General features: G+C 40.0%; 1 protein-coding gene across 3 annotated transcripts in view; it reads right to left on the bottom strand.

Annotated features, from left to right (window-relative positions):
• Window positions 1-487: 487 nt before the first annotated feature.
• Window positions 488-19285, bottom strand: part of INO80C (INO80 complex subunit C) — a 39754-nt gene continuing 20956 nt past the window's right edge. The window contains exons 1-5 of one of the 3 annotated variants that reach the window (XM_075062629.1): window positions 18418-18436; window positions 14455-14565; window positions 10033-10144; window positions 8082-8149; window positions 488-1386 (exon numbers count right to left, since the gene is read on the bottom strand). In XM_075062629.1, coding sequence (XP_074918730.1) covers window positions 1255-1386; window positions 8082-8149; window positions 10033-10144; window positions 14455-14547 — 405 coding nt within the window. In that variant the 5' untranslated portion in view covers window positions 14548-14565; window positions 18418-18436 and the 3' untranslated portion in view covers window positions 488-1254. Of the gene's footprint in view, window positions 1387-3426; window positions 5652-8081; window positions 8150-10032; window positions 10145-14454; window positions 14566-18417; window positions 18437-19285 lie in introns of those variants that run through there. The other 2 variants (XM_032764069.2, XM_075062628.1) reach the window with 2 other exon arrangements.

Raw genomic sequence — 19285 nt, 5'->3', positions numbered from 1 at the left:
GAGGACTTCTGGGGCAAGGAGGCTGGGACAGGGAGCTAGGCATGGGGAAGAGATAGGACAGAGAGAGGTTGGGGAAAAGGCAGAGGGGATCATACTTCAGGCAGAACAGACTGTGCCCACTAGATCACACTCCCCTCTAAAACCTGCACTGGAATCCAAGATTCCCGAGTCTCATCATTCGTCTCCTTTGAACAAATATCTGTGAAATCAGTTGGCAATGCATCTAACACCCCTCTAATGCTGGTCCACAGAGCAGATGTCAACCCACTATTGCTATCAGTTACTCCACTAGTTCCTGCAACAGAAGTCAGTGTGGCGAATCAGACGATTCCAACCCTGTTGATGAACCATGGGGGGTGTTTCTATGATGCTAATGAAGGAATGTCTGTTCTTTCAGTTTTTTTTTAAATAGGAAATTTCATATAAAAAATACATTGAAAAGAACATTACTAGGGTTGCAAAGTCAAGTACTCAAAAGTTAAGAAAATACCAGAATTTATGCAATTTTAATTCACCCCTTTTCCTTATTCATTAGGATTGAGTCTTGTATTATAGTTTGTGTGTATAATTTTAATTCCACTGACAGTCCTCTTGATTACCTGAAATATCCCAAGTTATTCGGTATCTGTTTCCCCACCCAGCCCCCTGCCCCATATTAGGATAATTAAATTTGCAATATAAATATTAGCATATTAGCACTTGAATAGACATTTTCATTTTCAATACGCTTAATGGACATTAACCAACTAATCCCCACAACAGTATTCAGAGAAGTATTTTACCGGAGGGGGCAAACTGAAGCAAAGAGTTTGACTTCTCCATATGCAAGGCAGGTTTAGAACTCAGGAGTTCTTGGTCACTAACCCTGGGCCCAGATCACTCATTCTTCTAAACCAAATATCAGTGCACTTAACAATAGCAAGGATGAAATCCTGGCCTCACTGAAGTAAACGGCAAAACTCAGACTGATTTCTGTAGGGCCAGGACTGCACCCTAAACATTCAGGATCTTTTGTTGACTACAACAGGATTCTTAAGTCAGCAAGCTAACAAATATACAGACGTAGCAAAATTAAAACGAAATATTCTTTCGAATGCACATTTCAATCCAGCCACTTTCAGACATAAATATGAATATTAATTTGTAACACTCCCCCCTCCCCCAAATCATCTCAATGCCACAAGCAGAGTTTTATTTAAAACATTGAATGTTATTCCAATCCGTGGCTGGTCACTCAAAGGCATTTTGCAAGTCTTAGGGAACTATACTTGTTGCTTTTCTTAATGCCAGGTAACCTGTAACAACGTCTGAAGGAAGCATCCGAATGTAAGCAAATTCTTCAATGCTACTGAATCTCAGCTTGCTCTGTGGATCTGTATAATTTGCCTGGAAAAGAAACAATGGCAGAGATACCATCCAGAGAGAAATCTCAGTAAAAATGTCAAAACAAAACATTTGAGTCCATAATAATGTGTGTAACAACTGAGACATTTATAAGATTCATAGATTCATAGACTCTAGGACTGGAAGGGACCTCAAGAGGTCATCGAGTCCAGTCCCTTGCCCTCATGGCAGGACCAAATACTGTCTAGACCATCCCTGATAGACATTTATCTAACCTACTCTTAAATATCTCCAGAGATGGAGATTCCACAACCTCCCTAGGCAATTTATTCCAGTGTTTAACTACCCTGACAGTTAGGAACTTTTTCCTAATGTCCAACCTAAATCTCCCTTGCTGCAGTTTAAGCCCATTGCTTCTTGTTACCATGTAACAAGAAGTAGTTTCCTCTTTCTTCCCTCACATGTTAAAGCTTTTACGAGAACTAAACAGCTCCCTGAAAAAGCTTTTACATCAAAAATGCATTAAACACAATAGGGCTAAAATAGCTTCACATACAAATCTATACAGCAGAAAAAATCCTACCACAGCTCTCTAACATCACCCTAGGAACTGTGTATCTGGTACAGTCCTTTACAAGGTAGTTCTCCAAAGAATGGGGTTGGTGCCAATATATTACCAACAAAGAGGATGAATCATGGGTGGTCTAATAGCTTTGGCTTGATTTCCCTGCTTGTGTTGGATTGTTCGTAGCTTTAGTTTTCTTTAAAATGGCAAAGATTTTTGTAAAGAAAAAGCTTTTGGATCTGTGACTGAACTGATAAGAAATCTGAACTCAGTGTTTTGCATTACTCCAGATTGCTGCTTTCAGCACCATAATGTAGCTGAGTGACGCAAGGAACATTGGTCTAGCTCAGGGGTGGGCAAACTACAGCCCGGGAGCTGCTTTCGGCCTGTCAGACGTTTTTATCCAGCCCTTGAGCTCCCGCCAGGGAGCAGGGTCAGGAGCTTGCTCCGCTCTGTTTGGTGCTCCCCAGCCCCCGATTTACAATTCCCTTGACGAGCACCATCTTCTGGCATGCAGAGCCACACTGCACAGGCGCGGCTTCACCATGCTGTTTCTGAGATTGGAAACACCGCCTTTCCCTGCCTTCCATACACATCGTGACCAATTTCCTCCCGGTCTTCTATGGCCCCACCCTCGAGAGCCTCGAAACCACCCAGGGGCCGCACCTATCCTAGCCAGGGTGCCTCTGCCCATGGCAGTGCCTGGTATGGCCACCTTGGTGTCACTGCCAGCAGGGCCCTTAAGAGTCCCCTGTAGACCCCCCGCTGTGCCACACCCCATGAGTCCCCTCTGCGCCCACCTTGGTAACATCCCTTATAGAGCCCCCCATTCTACACCCCATAGAGTCCCCCTCCCCCACCGGGCATTCATGGCCTGCCATACAATTTCCATACTCAGATGCGGCCCTCAGGCCAAAAAGTCTGCCCAACCCTAGTCTAGCTTGTATCCTCCACTTCTGCTACATTTGGATTAGGGCTTCTTAGGTGAAGTTCCAGCTCCACCCCATCATCCCTCCCTCCCTGTTGCCCTAGAAAGTTTGAGCATATGTTAGCTATCAGGCTCAGCACATTGGGTAGAATGAAGAGAAAAGCTAATCTCCATGGTATTGTTCTCTCTGTCCTAGGCCCATCTGAAATAACTGTTGATTCTGTTCGTATTATCTTATGTTGTACCTGCCAGTAATCTGAGCCCTTCCTTCTTTGCTCTCCCTGACAAGAGATCTGGGATGGTGGAAGGCTCAGGCAGTGGAAGCTTGCTTTCCTTAAGAAGCATTCTACTAAAGAAGCCAGGGGACAGGAAGAACTGCAGAAGAGCACAGGCTCTGTAGGTCCCCCCGGATTCAGGGTGTAGTGTTGAACCCCCTGCCAGGTCCATGGTGGGAGGGAAATGTTCCCCATGGTGAAAAAATCTGGAGGGCACTCAAGTGAAAACTCAGTACTTGGCTATAAGGTAGTCAACTGCCAGGGCTGGTAATAGTTATATAGCAGAGTATATTGAGGACTATTGCCATATAGCATTTTATTTTTTTATTTTTTATTTTTTTACAATGCCACAAAACATTAACTTAACATGGAAAATATTTTAGCTTTCAGAAAATAGCAAATGTAGGACTTAATGAAGGGCCAATATTATCCCTGATGTAGTCAGAGTTATTCTGGGTATATATTTGTAGGTACATCAAAGTTCTATGAGTTTGGCTCAAGGTGTGTAAGAAAATCTAAGCAAACGTTGATTTTTAACGGACAATAGCAATAAGTTTTTTGGCTAAATCATATCTACTTATTTATTGCATTTCATTAAATGTTTGTTAAAAAATTGTGACCCTGAGAGGATCCTCTATCAGTCTTACACTTCACACTGGAGGTCAAGATATTACTATATAGTAGATGTAATTACCATCTAGTGCTTTTCAGATAAATTATGTTAGAAGCAATCTGAGTAAAACTTTTTCAAATATTTCTGCAATAATTAAACCAGATAAAAAGCAGAGCAATCCAATTTTGCATGGAAAAAGCCCTCCACATTTTGTAAACTAAGTCAAAGGCCACAGATACTTTATCATGTTTTGAAGTATGTAATTATCTTAGTCTGTTTCTACAGCACCAAAGCTGATCCATTTTCAGAAAAGGCAGAAGTTCAAGCATTTGAGTAATTTTTTCTGTTAGATTAGATTACTTTGTTCTATATGTTAATATGACCAAAGACCTACCTTCTAAGTTTTAACAGAAGAGCTTATGTGTCTAAAAATGCAAATGCAATCCATAAATAGAATTATTTTTGAACTTTTAGCATTTGCTGAATTAAAATTATAAATTGGCTGCCTTATTAGACCATTAAGGGATATAATTCCTTCGAAAGAGACAAGAATCAACAGAATTCAGTTGTGGTGTTTAACATAACTGCTTATGTACTGATGGGAAAGTTTTAATACACTCCTCATTTTATATAAGACAGACCATTTAATACTTCCTTGCATGAGTAATGCCAAAGAATTTATTGCAAATAGCATTTCTTGGGGAATCCTGCACTCCTCACAGGAAATGTTCTCACACAAATGCTATCAGATTTCTCAGAGACACCAGGGGGACATTTTTTGGACTAGACTTCTAAAATATTCCCTTACGTACTGTATCTTCCCATTAGGAAGTGATTTTAAGAATAAAGGTCGTACTTCTTATGAACCAATTCTGACTCAGCAATTTAAAGGACACATCAGTTGTTAAACAGGATATTTTTATCAGTCAAGAGAAACCTTCCAGCCATAGCAAAATAGGAAACCTGTCCGAAGATGAACTCAGAAGACGAAAAATTGAAAAAGCCAAAAGAGAAACGAAAAAAAGCAGCGCTGAATGCAGTCAGAGAAAGAATATTTGGATCATGCTAGAGTAGTTACATTTACATAGCTCATTGACAGTGGGGGAAAAAAGAAGGGAAGAGCCTGCTGAAGTCTGTAGGAAACCTACAGGCTTCCCCAGGCTAAATTTGGTCTCCTCCGGCTAATTAAAAGCCAAATTCTGACACATCTTTATGCAGCAGTGGGAAATAGTAGTGAGTACATGGATTAGAGAGGCTAACTGACCAATTCTGAAGAGGGTCAAGGCTAGTGTGGAAGGGAATTATAGAGCTGCTTTGGCGGGTGGAAGTGGAAAAGGCTTATGCAATTAAGTTCCCTCAGCAGCCCTACCCTGTGCTAGGCCAAGGTTACTTGGATAACTGCAACCCAAATAACCCCAATTAAGGCTACTGTTAACACCTGCAAAGCAATTGTAAGGGGAGGGGATGGGAAAAAGATAAAGGGGAATGAAGATACTAGTTGCATCCTCTTTTTTCTGCTAAAATCTGTTTGGGAGGGTGAGGTAACAATAATACAAACAACCCCCGATTTGTCTATTTCATCCACCTGTTGCGCCCTGTCTTTCCTATAGAATGAGAGACTTCTGGATTACTTGTTTATGTGGCACTTAGTACAACTGAACCCTGATCATTTCTGGGGGATCCTGGGTACTACCATAATATAGATAATACTCTAGTTGAAAAACAAACTGGCTGGAGGGGAGTGGTTTTATTGGGTGGGCGAGCTATGTCCCAAATGACAGGGGAGAAAGGCATGTGTTTGAATCAGTGGTCCGATCGACCCTCTAGATTTAGGAGTTGCCAGCTGAGATCCAAGTGGCAGGTATCACTCAGATGAAGGATCCCATGTGAGACATATTGTCTCCTCTGATGTCATCCACCAACTGCCTTTATATAAAATCAAAAAAATGATGTTAAAAGAAAATTAACATTGCAAAGTAAAGCTCTCAAAAGTTAGGAAATGCCCAAGTTAATATTGTTCATACAAGCTTAATTCCAGCTCCCTTGTAACTAAAGATTGTATCATAATGCATACACACATGATCACGTTCTATTTTTATCTCAGCATTCCTGCTGCATTCAGTGCCCAGAATAGATGGGGCTCACTTCATGAGCAACTATTCAATGCTTTGTTTTCTCCTCATTGTTCAATGTGTGGCCCTCCATCTTGTTTACCGCACACTACTCTAACCCTGTTCTGAACACAGAATTATTAATTTCCCCATGCACTCACCACTACAGTGTCTGAGTGATTCACAAACAATGAATTTATGTTCACAACATCTTTGTGAGGTAGCGAAGTATTACTAGCCTAGCTTTAGGGATGGAAAACTGAGGCACAGATATTAAGATCAAAAGTGTCCATCAATTTTGGGTTCCCAGTTTGAGATGCCCAGGACCTGATTTTTCAGAGTATTTAGTATTATATGGCACTTTCCATGTTCAAAGCAAAATTTCTGTTGATTTCAGTTGCAGTTTTTCTGCACTCAGCTCAGCAATTCCGAAAATCAGACCCTACATGTTTAAAGTTGGGTACCCAGAAATTGACAAAACACACAGTTAATTTAAAAATATAATTTAAGTGACTTGACTAATATCACATAGGAAATCTGTAGCAGAAGCAAAAGTAAAATCCAGTTCCCCAGGACTGCATGCAACTGCATTAACTATGTTCAGGGCAGATGGAGAATTTAGCTGCCAAATTCTAACAAGTCTCTACTGAACATATGTGAACTGACGTTTTTTAAAGTCTTATAATTTGGCCAAATGAGGGTGTGTTTTTCATAACAGCAGCAAAAGGTATATCCCTGACACAAAGACTACCACACTGCCAAATTTCAAGTTACTACTCCAAATCAGGGGCATTAGAGCTTCTCAATGAAACAGGTGTAAGAATTTTTTTGAAAGTGAGCCAAACAACATATTTTTCCCTAATCTTATTTTCTGCAACTGTTGAATCATTTTTCCAAATAAGACTAAGAATAATGAGCTGGAGACAGACATTGGACATAGAAAGTTTTAATCTGAATAGTGAAGTTTGGAAAAATTATAAGCAACTGAAAACAGGGTCCTTTCCTGTAATGGGAAATGTGAGCTACCAGCTCCACCTATAGTGAGTTTGGGTGGAGGTACCCAGACTCTACCCCTGGGGAAAGGCAGGGTAGGGGGACTTGTGCAGCTATCTCAAGGGGCAGGACCTTTAATCTGCTTTGGCTCTTTACCAGGGAGTCCACCTAGGTTTTGGGAGCTATGTGATACAGAGGCAGTTTAGCTCAAGGTTTGGCTTTAAATCAGAGTTGGGCAAACTACAGCCCGCGGTACCGTCCTGCCGGGCCCCGAAGCTCCTAGCCTGGGATGCTCGGCCCAAGCCTCTCCCCTGTTGTCCCCCATCACCTGCAGCCTCAGCTCGCTCATTCCGCCGCCAGTGCAATGCTCTGGGCGGCAGGGCTGTGAGCTCCTGGGGCAGCGCAGCTGCAGACCCCAGCCTAGTTCGGTGCTCTGAGCTGTGTGGTGGTGGTGGTAGCGTGGCCCGGCTCCACCCAGGTGGCGCTGCTGTAGCACCACCAGCCACTGGTGCTCCAGGCAGCACAGTAAGGGGGCACAGAACAGGGGGGATTGGATAGAGGGCAGGGTAGTTTGGGGTGCTGGTCAGGAGGCAGGAGTGTAGATAGGGGTTGGGGGGAAACAGGGGGTTGAATGGGGGCAGGGGTCACGGGGGGGCAGTTAGAAGGACTGGTTGGATGGGGCAGCAGGGGACAGGGAGAAGGACTGGTTGGATGGGGCAGGGGTCCTGTGGGGGGCCCATCAGGAATGAGAGGAGGGGTTGGATGGGGCAGCCAGGAGACAGAGAGCGGATGTGTGTGGATGGGGCAGGGATCTAAGGGGGCAGATAGGAGATGGAGGCCGGGTCACAACCCCCTCCCCTAACCAGCCCTCCATAGAATTTATGAAACCCAATGCGGCCCTCAGGCCAAAAAGTTTGCCTGCCTCGTCTCTAAATCAATGGGATTGTTTAAGTACGTTGCTGAAGTGGGACCTACCTGAATACACAGGGGGGGATAGCTCAGTGATTTGAGCATTGGCCTGCTAAACCCAGAGTTGTGAGCTCAATCCTTGAGGGAGCATTAGCAATCTGGGGCAAAATCAGTACTTGGTCCTGCTAGTGAAGGCAGGGGGCTGGACTCAATGACCTTTCAAGTTCCCTTTCAGTTCTATGAGATAAGTATATCTCCAATTATTTTATTATTTATTTTTTCTAATTTTGGGTTGTGAGAAATGAGATGCCAATTTAGATAAGTTTTTAAAAAAAATACTTACAGGAAGTCCTGAAATATCAGAGTATTTCTTGGCTGGTTTAAAGGAAGGAGGAGCTTCGATATTAAAGTCTAAAAGTATGTCAAAGAGAGAAAGGAAGATATTAACTTCTTCAGTCTATCTTTTCAGGGTCACATTTGTGTTTTTTTAAAATAAAAATAACAGAGTTGAAAAGATAAACAATTGTTGAAAAACAATTATTTTACTAAACGAAATTTCTATAATTAGCTGAAAACATTTAGCTTGCTTTCTTTATACACTAAGTATCAGAGGGGTAGCCGTGTTAGTCTGGATCTGTAAAAGCAGCAAAGAATCCTGTGGCACCTTATAGACTAACAGACGTATTGGAGCATGAGCTTTCGTGGGCGGATACCCACTTCATCGGATGCATGTAGTGGACTCTTTGCTGCTTTTATCCACTAAGGCCTTCATCCTGTTTGCCTTACTGACAGGGGTAAGGTGAGCAGGATTGACCCCTCAAGGAAGAAAAATGCAAGAGAGCTATTTGTACTGCATTACAAACACCATGGATTCATGTAAGTCTTAATGACTATTTCCTCTACAGTTGGAAATATTATATCTGCAAGAATAGTCACTATGCCTGCTGTACGTTAAGACCACCAAACATTGCTCAAGACTGAAGCTTTGAAATACTGTAATCCAGAAAAGCAAACTAATCTTTTAAATCAGATAAATCTTTAAGCATGTGCCACTTTAAGCCTGGCCAATGACCTAGAAAACTGTCTGAATACTTAAATGAAATGATAGAAATTGCTATTTTTTGGTGTCCCTCAGACAGTAATAGCATTGCTCTTGTATGCAAACATTTATTCAGACACATCTCGGTATGTTTCATTAGTTTAAAAAAACAAAACCGTAACTTGACATGTATAAAAATAACTTGTATGTATAAAAATATCTTGTACATGGCTAGCTTCTTTCCCTCCACACGCATCTGATTCAGATTTTATGGATCATCATGTGCACTATAAGGCAATAATTCAAAAGATATTAATGCCATAGGCAGCTGTTTTAAAATATATAATTACATTTCTTTTTCTTTTTTTTTTAAATGTGGACATTTACTTTTACAAATAGAATGTAGTTGAAAATAGCAACATCAGCAGATTGTCAGTTATAATAGCCAAGAACACACAGTAGTCTGCATTTTTCTATAATAGTAGTCTCAAACTCTTTTAAAAATGGCAAGTTATTTTTGGATAAAACACTACCAAAAAGGTCTCAGAGGCTGGATCAACTAACTTGGGCTTGCGCTACAGATCTAAAAACAGCAGTGTAGACATTCCTTTTCAGGCTGGAGCCCAGGCTTTGAGACCCACCCCTCTTGTGGAGTTTCAAAGTCCAGACTCCAATCTAAGCAGGAATATCTACACTGTTATTTTCAGCCCCATGGCGCAAGCCCGAGTCAGTTGACCAGGCTCTAAGGCTTGTTGCCAAAGAGGTTTCTTTGCAGTGTAGATATACTCTGACAGGCTAACAAATAAAATATTAAAAAATGCAAGCATACTCAATTCCTGTGGTGCTTTTTGATTTCTTACAGCCTGCCCAGATAAAAACGGAGGGGTAAATTCTGCCTCTTATTATTGTTGAGCAATTCTTTACTCCATGAGTAGATTAAGGCAGACATGGGGCTACTCACTGAGTACCACTCAACATGAATAAAGGTGACAGAATCTTGACCTGAGTAAGCAACTCAGGACTTGGTTCTAGTAGATTTATTTTCCTCTCAAACAGGCACAAACTTTCTAACACCACTCCCAATTACACGCTCGTCTCCATTTGGTTGTGGGGTCAAGCTGTTCTTAAATATATCACTGAAATTTGTTCCATCAGAATACTGCATGCATAGATAAAATTTAGGTTCATTTTAAAGAAAATAATTTGTGTGGATTTTATTATTTATAAATACATGTAAAGCATCTAAGTAGCTTACAACTAGGATCATTGAGTTGCCATGGCAGTGCCCTTTCAGAAGCAAGAATTTGTTTTAGGTTCTTCCAAGTTCTGTTCTTCTTGCCAGCTGCTGCTCCACCAATGCCAGAGTGCTAGAATTAAAACAGTGTTTAAGAAAAAATAAAGATGACTATTTCAAAATATGACAGACATTTTTATTTCACAGCCTTTGCGGTATGCCTCATCTTGTCATGAACCATTTATCATGCTCACTTATTTCATCAATAGTCTAACACACTGTACACTTTAATTTCAGTTGCAAGAAAAACAAAGATTTTTTGAACTGTGTCAAAACTACTGTGTTTGGGATTAACAGAAGGAAATTAAAATCTTCTTTTTACATGGAAATAGAAAATCAGTCTGGTTAGGGTTAGTCTGAGATTACAGGATTCAGCACTTGTATGCACTTCCCATCATATTAAAACATTTACAATAGGGTTGTATCTAAATTGTGATTACATGTCTAAATTCTCTTCTGCATGGCATATACAAAATTACAGGTGCAGCTGTGCCTCCAATAAGTGAAAAGTGGTTGTGCAAAAATACAACTGATCCTGTAAAATGTAATCAATGCTATAAGAAGCCTTGTGGAAATCTTATTTTTCTTTCAAATGCAACAAGACAGCAGAATAGAAAAGGAGTAATAGAATGTTGTACTGGAAAGATTATTTTGTGTTTTGAAAGCTATACTAAAGGAAGCCTTGCTATAGTTATTATAACAGTCATCAGAAGCGATTGCTGTGGAGTAATTTATTTATGTCCCTCAAGAGGAAGAAGAGATATACAACATACCGTACTACTTCTAAATGATGAAAGGACTCAGCTTCTCAGTTTTACTTAAAAAAGAACATTTTCTTATAGCCAGAAGTGTTCTCTCTGTTAATAATTACTACCTACCACATCAGCCTTATCAAAACTCTCTCAAAGTTCTGTAAATATATTTTGGCTGTATTTTTATAAATTGGTGTGTAAAGTGCTTAAGAATGGGAGGAGGTGGGAATGGTAAAGTAGATGAATTGGATTCACTGTGAAAAGATTTTTCCATGGAGGTGACTGTAAGATACTGTATTCGGGGAGGATGCGCATGAACTAGTGACGCATCAACTTTTTTTTGGCAATGAATATCCAAAACGGAAAGTAGATGGAACATTTAGCTCTATGAGAAACACCCTGGTAACCTAGATAGCACTGAAAGAGAGACTATTGACAAATACCACAGTCATTTCTATCCCAACACATTTGTAATTCAGATTAATTACATGGATTTTTCCCCTACCTCATCACGTTATTTGGCCTATTGCTGGCACTTATGACGTGATCCAAAGCCAGTGGCAAGACTCAGCCAAACTGGAAATATACTACACTGTTATTAAATATTACACTGTGAAGAATATTTGGTTTTGCTTTAATAAAAGGAAGAAAACTCAGAAATTATAATTTTTTTCATGGTATATTTTGCTTTTAAATCCACTAAAGCAAGATTTAAATATCTGGATTTAAGGCCTGATGTTGCAAGGTGCTCTGCATCTTCTGGCATCTGAACAAATCAAGGGATTGAAAATGGGACTGAGAGCGTTTTCAAATGTTTAAAAATACCAACGGGGATGGGTGGTATAACAATGACACTTGCTGATTATACTTTACTTAAATAGCCAGAAAGTGCTATAAATTGGATTTACATAAGCACGATGAGCACAATTTCAGTGCTATATGCTTGAGGACCTGATCCTGCCTGTGAATCTATACAGATGGATCCTTACTCCTGCATGGGGTGCCTTAGAAATTGACAGGGTTTTCTTCCTATGCCTACCCACAGAGACCCAAACGCAGGATTTGGGCCTAATGTACTTGTGTATTTCTTGTAAAAGGTAATTGGACTGATAGCTTTATTGACAGGAAAGATACAGTAGCGGCAGAGGTAGTACAAGGCTCTCTGTACTGTTCTATGAATGTGCCTCCAATCTGTTCTGGAGGGATCACCTCTAGGAATTTGAAAGAGTGATACAGAAAAGTATTCTCTATCCTGGATCTTCCTGCTGAAACTGCCAATAACTAAACTGATATGAATTTGTGTCTGCTAGGACTTGGAGAGAGTCTCATTTTACATGATAGCAATCATATAGCAACAACTCTCAAGTGCAAATGAACTCAGCTGCATGTGAGCTGGGGACTTACGGGAGAAAGGCTCTAGATCCCATTATCAACCTTTGATCTATTCAGTTGCCAGCAGGTGCACCTTGCAGCATCAGGCCTTAAATCCAGATATTTTGGGATTAACAATTAACAGGCAACTTCTTCCTTCCTGCTTTTTACTTTTAAATTTGCAACCAAAAATTCTCTCTTGTGCAGCGAACTAACACTTTCTCAGTTTTTGGCATACTTTTAAAAGTTAAGTTATTTGACTTTATTTTCTTCGCAATTAGATTGTTAAAATAAAATTATTTTAAAAAAGTCAGCAGAATTGTTAATCGCGGCTCATGGAAATGTGGGTTCAGAATAAGCTCCTAGAATTTCTCTCTGATTAATTTTTGTGTCAAGTGTGAGACAATTTTGTGGTAGTTTTCAGTATAATTTTACAACTAATTCTGCAACAGTGGTACTAGATTCTGTACACACCTCAGATTTCATGCCTGTGTATATCAGCAGTTTCAATTCAGATGCGGTGAAATTCACCTGAGACATGGAGGGCCAGCATAATGCATCTGCACTACCCAAATCCTGTACTCAAACTATATGGAGAGGCTCTGGGCGTGTGAGTGGCTTCTGCATAAACCATGCAATCCAAAGAGGCTGGTGCTTAGAGGAGAGTTCAGAGGAGCAAAGGAAGTAGTGGTCTAAATGCAGAGCCTGAGACTCCGGGGCAAATTTCACACCCCCCGTCGACCCCCTGCTCAGCAAACTACACAAAGCCTGAGCATTCAGGCTTTATTCTGTGGGATGGGTGCATCTGATTCATACAGAATTAAATTACAGGGAATCAAATCTTTCTTTTTGAGCCATGGCTTAGGACTAGCACTCTGAAAAGGTTACTGGTCCAAAGAACATTTGGTAGAGTCTGCCAACAGGGTCTGAGCCCCGGCAAGTAGCAAGATAGCAGATATTAAAACAAAAACGAACAAAAACCCTACCACAATGACATTAGCAATCATCATATTGCTATGCCTCTATCCACAATTTAATTCTGATGTTATTTTAGCAGCCTGTACTTCACAAATTGCTAGAGTTTCTACCACTTGAAAGCTGGAATGCCAAGATTTTAGAAAGCAGTATTTGTTTCTAGCTCCAAGTGAGAGAATGGCCTCTAACATTATGTTGGAAATTAAATTATTGAGGGGGAACATAATGGCAATGACTAATGACATGATTTATTTTTAGTCCCTGTAGGCGGGTGGGACTCACCCCTGCGGTGCCTTCTGCTGGTCTCTTCTGTGAATTAGCTCTGCCAGCCTTGGAGCGCCTGGATCCCGGATGACCCTTTCTTTGGGTGATGCCCCGCCCCACCCCACCTCACCTTACCTCACCTCAGTTGTAGGCTACTGCCAGTCACCAACTAGCCCCCATTCCCTGGAGCAGACTGCAGTATAAGTCATTCATCAATGGCAAAGAGGGTTTGTGCCTGCTGCTATCCTCTGCCCTTGGGCTCCCTCCTGCAATCCCAATACCTATTCAGCCTTATACTAAGCCTGCAATCCGGGGGATTTCCAGACCGGAGCTCCCCAGCTCCTCTGGCCTTCCCCCAGCCCTACTCCACCTCAGGTACGATCCCCTGCAGCCAGGCCTCTGCCTCTCAAAGGCTAGAGAGTCTCCTGAGCTCCTGGTTCACAGCCTTTTTATAGGGCCAGCTGCGGCCTGATTGGGGCATGGCCCAGCTGTGGCTACTTCCCCAAGCAGCCCATGCTTCCCCTACCATAGCCCTGGCTAAGGGCTGTTTTAAGCCCTTCAGGGCAGGAGTGGGTGACCACCCCACTACAGTCCCATTATTTTGCAACCTGACTGGGCTTAGGAACAAATGCCTCATGCACTTGAATGGACTGGATTTCAGATTTTCAATCGTATAAATTGTTCATTTCTAGCCTTGGTGGCTTGCGAGATACCAGACCATAAAACCATTACAGGTACCTTGATCTAGCAGCAGTGCTTTTTTGGACTTGGGTCAGGACTGAATATAAGTGTTGCCTCCGGACTAGTGTCATTTTCATGTTCTGTAATTTAATGCACACTTCAGCCATATCCTGGCATGGATTTTGAAGCTGAATTTCTTTAAAATTGATGGTATGATATGGACCCTTGATATGGATCCTAATCTTACTTTGTTAGTAGGAATATTAGCAATGTAGTAATATAGAAGCTTAGTTATTATTTCATTTAAAGTTTGAGAATTTCTAATTGTTAAAATACTCACAATGAAGTTTGGAGCCTTAAATGGCAACGGTTTGATGGCGGCTTCCATTGGCCCGGTATTGGGATCCACAGTCATAAATTTATTCTCATTCATGGTCTCTGCACCTACACTCTGCAGAACAAACACACTCTCATTGCTTATTTGTTAATCAGAATATATTTAAAAGAAAGTGAACAAGATTGTTTGTTTGTTTTTTAAATCTTGACAGTGCCCTGTTAAGTTTCTATTCACTCTGTATCACAAGTGACTGAAATATAGCAAATAATAAATGCACAAAAATTCCTAGGTGAAATTCTGACCATACTGAAAATCAGTGGGAATTTTGCTACTAGCTTTAATGGTCCCAGCATTTCACTCCCTAACTCTTCTTTCTTGAAGACCAAAAGGACTAGGAAAAAAGCTAACAGCACTTACAGAACAGGCTGATAAGTATTTCCATATCCTGCCCATATGCTGATTGTCCTCAGATTATAAAAACTCTTTCCACAGAAGACGTACATTGCAAGACATTCCATGTTGATACATGTTCTTTTAGATGGTATGCAAGGTTCATTAGTGTTCGTGAATTACACAAACACATCTAGAAAATGAGAATATATCTATCTCAGGCTATGATCCAGCAAATCTTTATGCATGTAATTACTAAGGGCTTATTTGCATGCTTAGACAACCACATGCATTAGCAATTACAAGCTTACGACCTAACTCTGCAAGTGGCACACTTATTTGGGAAAATATCACTGTGTCAGTGATGGATTTTTTTTTTCTTTTCTTTCTCTGCTTCTTATGTGGCATCTCATTTCCTGAAGGTTTGCAACATGGTAGCCCATTCTGTACAACGATCTGCTAATCTCTTTGTGGATGAACAATCCCTTTTATCCACCCAGGATACCACATCATTCGTCCAAGATCTTTTTTTTCGCCTTATGTTTTTCTGCCATCAACTTGCTCTTCCACTGCCCATAAACATGCATTGCCAGCTGAACCTCTTAAAATGTACCATGCAAATCAAATACTACTTTTCTTAAGATTTTGACTACTGTTTTTTGAGCTCCAAGCATGTCCCGTGCTTTTTTGTTGGTTACTCAGTCAATCCATGATATCTTCAGAATTTTTTTTGTAACAGCATATATCAAAGGATTGTAATATCTTTATTACTGATTGTTCGAATGTCTGTATCTTCCACAGCTGTAATATGACACAGACCCAATGTAAGTTTTTAAGAGTTAGGAACCTGCGTCTTTAGTCTATTTAACTACTCAGTCAAACAGATTCATGAAAGAAAAATCTGAGCATGTTGAGTAAAAATGCATTCAACAAGTAACACTGAAATTAAATATTCTGTCAAATATTTAAATGAAATTAAAAATTCAACAGTTATGACATTTTATTTTTCAAAATTACACAACATCTCAGTTGATGAACCTGTACAACTGGATATATTATCATTACAATGTCAATCCTACATCCATTAAAGTCCATGGCCTAAACCCAGTTCTGCCCCCACTAAGGACAGTGCAAGTAGAACCACTAATAGACTAGAACTCTGTCATTGGAGAGGAATTAATCCAGAAACAGAAGAGAAAAGCACAAGCTTTTGTGTGTATTTATGGTGCAGTGAAGAGAATGAGTCTCACTCCTCTCAGTCCTTAATTGGTAATACTAGTGAGTTGCTAGGTCTAAACCTCTCTTTCCTACTTTGACCAAAAACAATGCCATATTCTTACACATATTTATACTCTCAGCACATAATTTTAGAAGCTAGTTTTTCAGGTTTAAGGAGCATGCATTACTCTAGAGTTTTTCTTCAGAAAGCTGGGACTGAAGATACAAAATGATTTTTGATTAATAAATAATATCCTGCAACAGCATCTTTTATCTGTCTTTTTGTATCACTGCAAAGTCTTTAACTGAAGGAGTCAGCACTCTTAACAAACCCGTTTTCTTTCAATTTTGCATGTTTTTGTTAGTGGATTATAGTTAGAGCTGCATAAATAATTGATGTTTCAGTTGCTGCCATATCTGAAAAATCTCAAAAAAATTGTTTTAGGTCAAGTGAATTTGGAGCATTTAACTATGTTTAAAAATAAAATCAAAGGAAACAGAAACAAAGTCATTTTGAAGACTATAATCAAAACATAATAAGCACTGGTCCACTATTTAAAGTCAAAGCAATTAAAAATATCACTGGTCTACAATTTTTGAGAAGTCATCTGCTTCAGAGATAAAATGTGGTATTTATTATGTATTTTGATGTGCTGAATTCAAATATGACAATTAAAACAACTGATTGGCTACTGTTTCTAAGATATTTAAGTTTTTACATTTTATGTCTATGTATATTGTGTAGATAGTAGAGTTTTAATCATAAATTGTAAACCTAGGTCTTTTCATGTGTTTATGGTTGCTTTACATGATAATATTTCACCTGTCCTGTTTATGTAACACTTTAAAAATCAGCAAAAGGGTTATATAAATAAAATTTATTATGAAACAAAAGGCAAAAAACTATTATGTACATAGTTTAGTCCTATTCAGTGTCTACTTGGCGCTTCTTGGCTTGTCTCTTGTATTCATTAAATGGAGCATCTCTTGTCACTGTCCAGCAATAGTCTGCAAGCATTGATGGGCTCCATTTGCCCTGATAGCGTTTCTCCATTGTTGCAATGTCCTGGTGAAATCGCTCGCCGTGCTCGTCGCTCACTGCTCCGCAGTTCGGTGGAAAAAAATCTAGATGAGAGTGCAAAAAATGTATCTTTAGTGACATGTTGCAACCAAGGCTTTTGTATGCCTTGAGGAGGTTTTCCACCAACAACCTGTAGTTGTCTGCCTTGTTGTTTCCGAGAAAATTTATTGCCACTAACAGGAAGGCTTTCCATGCCATCTTTTCCTTGCCACGCAGTGCATGGTCAAATGCATCATCTCGAAGAAGTTCACGAATCTGAGGACCAACAAAGACACCTTCCTTTATCTTAGCTTCACTTAACCTTGGAAATTTTCCACGGAGGTACTTGAAAGCTGCTTGTTTTTTGTCAATGGCCTTGACAAAGTTCTTCATCAGACCCAGCTTGATGTGTAAGGGTGGTAACAAAATCTTCCTTGATTCAACAAGTGGTGGATGCTGAACACTTTTCCTCCCAGGCTCCAATGACTGTCGGAGTGGCCAATCTTTCTTGATGTAGTGGGAATCTCTTGCATGACTATCCCATTCGCAGAGAAAACAGCAGTACTTTGTGTATCCAGTCTGCAGACCAAGCAAGAGAGCAACAACCTTCAAATCGCCACAAAGCTGCCACTGATGTTGGTCATAGTTTATGCACCTCAAAAGTTGTTTCATGTTGTCATAGGTTTCCTTCATATGGACTGCATGACCAACTGGAATTGATGGCAAAACATTGCCATTATGCAGCAAAACAGCTTTAAGACTCGTCTTCGATGAATCAATGAACAGTCTCCACTCATCTGGATTGTGAACGATGTTGAGGGCTGCCATCACACCATCGATGTTGTTGCAGGCTACAAGATCACCTTCCATGAAGAAGAATGGGACATGATCCTTTTGACGGTCACGGAACATGGAAACCCTAACATCACCTGCCAGGAGATTCCACTGCTGTAGTCTGGAGCCCAACAGCTAGACTAGAGCCAATCAACAATTTTAAGCATCATTTTCATTCTCAGTGACCCGGAATTAGTAAAGTTTGACTACATTTATTTCAGAAGCATTTTGGCTGTAGAGCCGTGTATTCAGAGGACATCAGATGGAGGAAAGAGAGTATTATTACAAACATAAGCTCTGATTCTGCAACCAGATCTATGCAGAGTCCCATTGGATTCAGTGGGGCTCTCTACATGGACACGGGGGTTCACCTGCTTGAATTCAATTGCAGAATCAGGGAATTGGGCCCAATATTACAAACACTATCGGGTCTAGTGGTTGACATAAATGGGATTTTCACTCACAGTTGCAAATACAACACCCAGCTTTTGCAAGATCAAACTCTTAAGAAATTACAGGTTCTTAGTATAAGACTAACTAATGCTATAGCAAGCTAGACTGAGAATGATGATCAAAACCTAAAGTCCTGGTAACTGTGAGATAAAAACATGCTTGCAAGACATGACCGTCTCATACAATGAACAGTCATCACTGCTTGTATTAATACTTTAACTTACAGTAGTACTGAGATGGAAGAGGGGTGTTTAATTTAATGTTCTTGTATTTTTGGAAGAATGTAAAAGAGTTTCATTGAAACACTGTTTCGAGAATAGGTTCAGTTCTTAGAAAAATTATCTACACTGCTATCTCCTGAGTTCCTCTAACTAGAAAGCCTTTCAGCTCCCTTTTCAGTATAAATTCTGAATTAAAATCCTCAACATTTTAACTACGAAGTCAAATATTTTCAACAATTCTAAAAATTGTTTCAAAATGTGCTTCAAAATACCAGTGGTTTAAATCACAAACATCACTTATTGTTTCAGACTATTTTTTTAAGTTTCAAGAGGCGAAATAAACATTCAAATTAATTTCAACTAATATGATCCTGTTTTTCTATTATAATACCCATGCAACTTGAAATTGAATAGTATAATGATAAACAAGAACAAACCACTGCTAAGAACCTGAAAGACCTCAAAGGATAATTAGTGCTCAGTAAAGGTATCCTCTCCCATTCTAACATTAGTGAAACAAATCTCCCAGTGGTATAGCTCTGCTTGGATTTAGAGTTTGGGGCAGTAAAGAAATTAATTGCTCACTTTTCTAATGTTAGTAAAACCAGAATTAAGAGTGGACTTGGTTCTCATAAAGCTCCTTTCAGTCTCAGTTTTA

The sequence above is a fragment of the Chelonoidis abingdonii genome, chromosome 2, assembly GCF_003597395.2.
Source record: "Chelonoidis abingdonii isolate Lonesome George chromosome 2, CheloAbing_2.0, whole genome shotgun sequence".
Classification (NCBI taxonomy): domain Eukaryota; kingdom Metazoa; phylum Chordata; order Testudines; family Testudinidae; genus Chelonoidis; species Chelonoidis abingdonii.
Note: the sequence above shows the minus strand (reverse complement) of the source record. Positions and strands in the feature narration are given on the sequence as shown.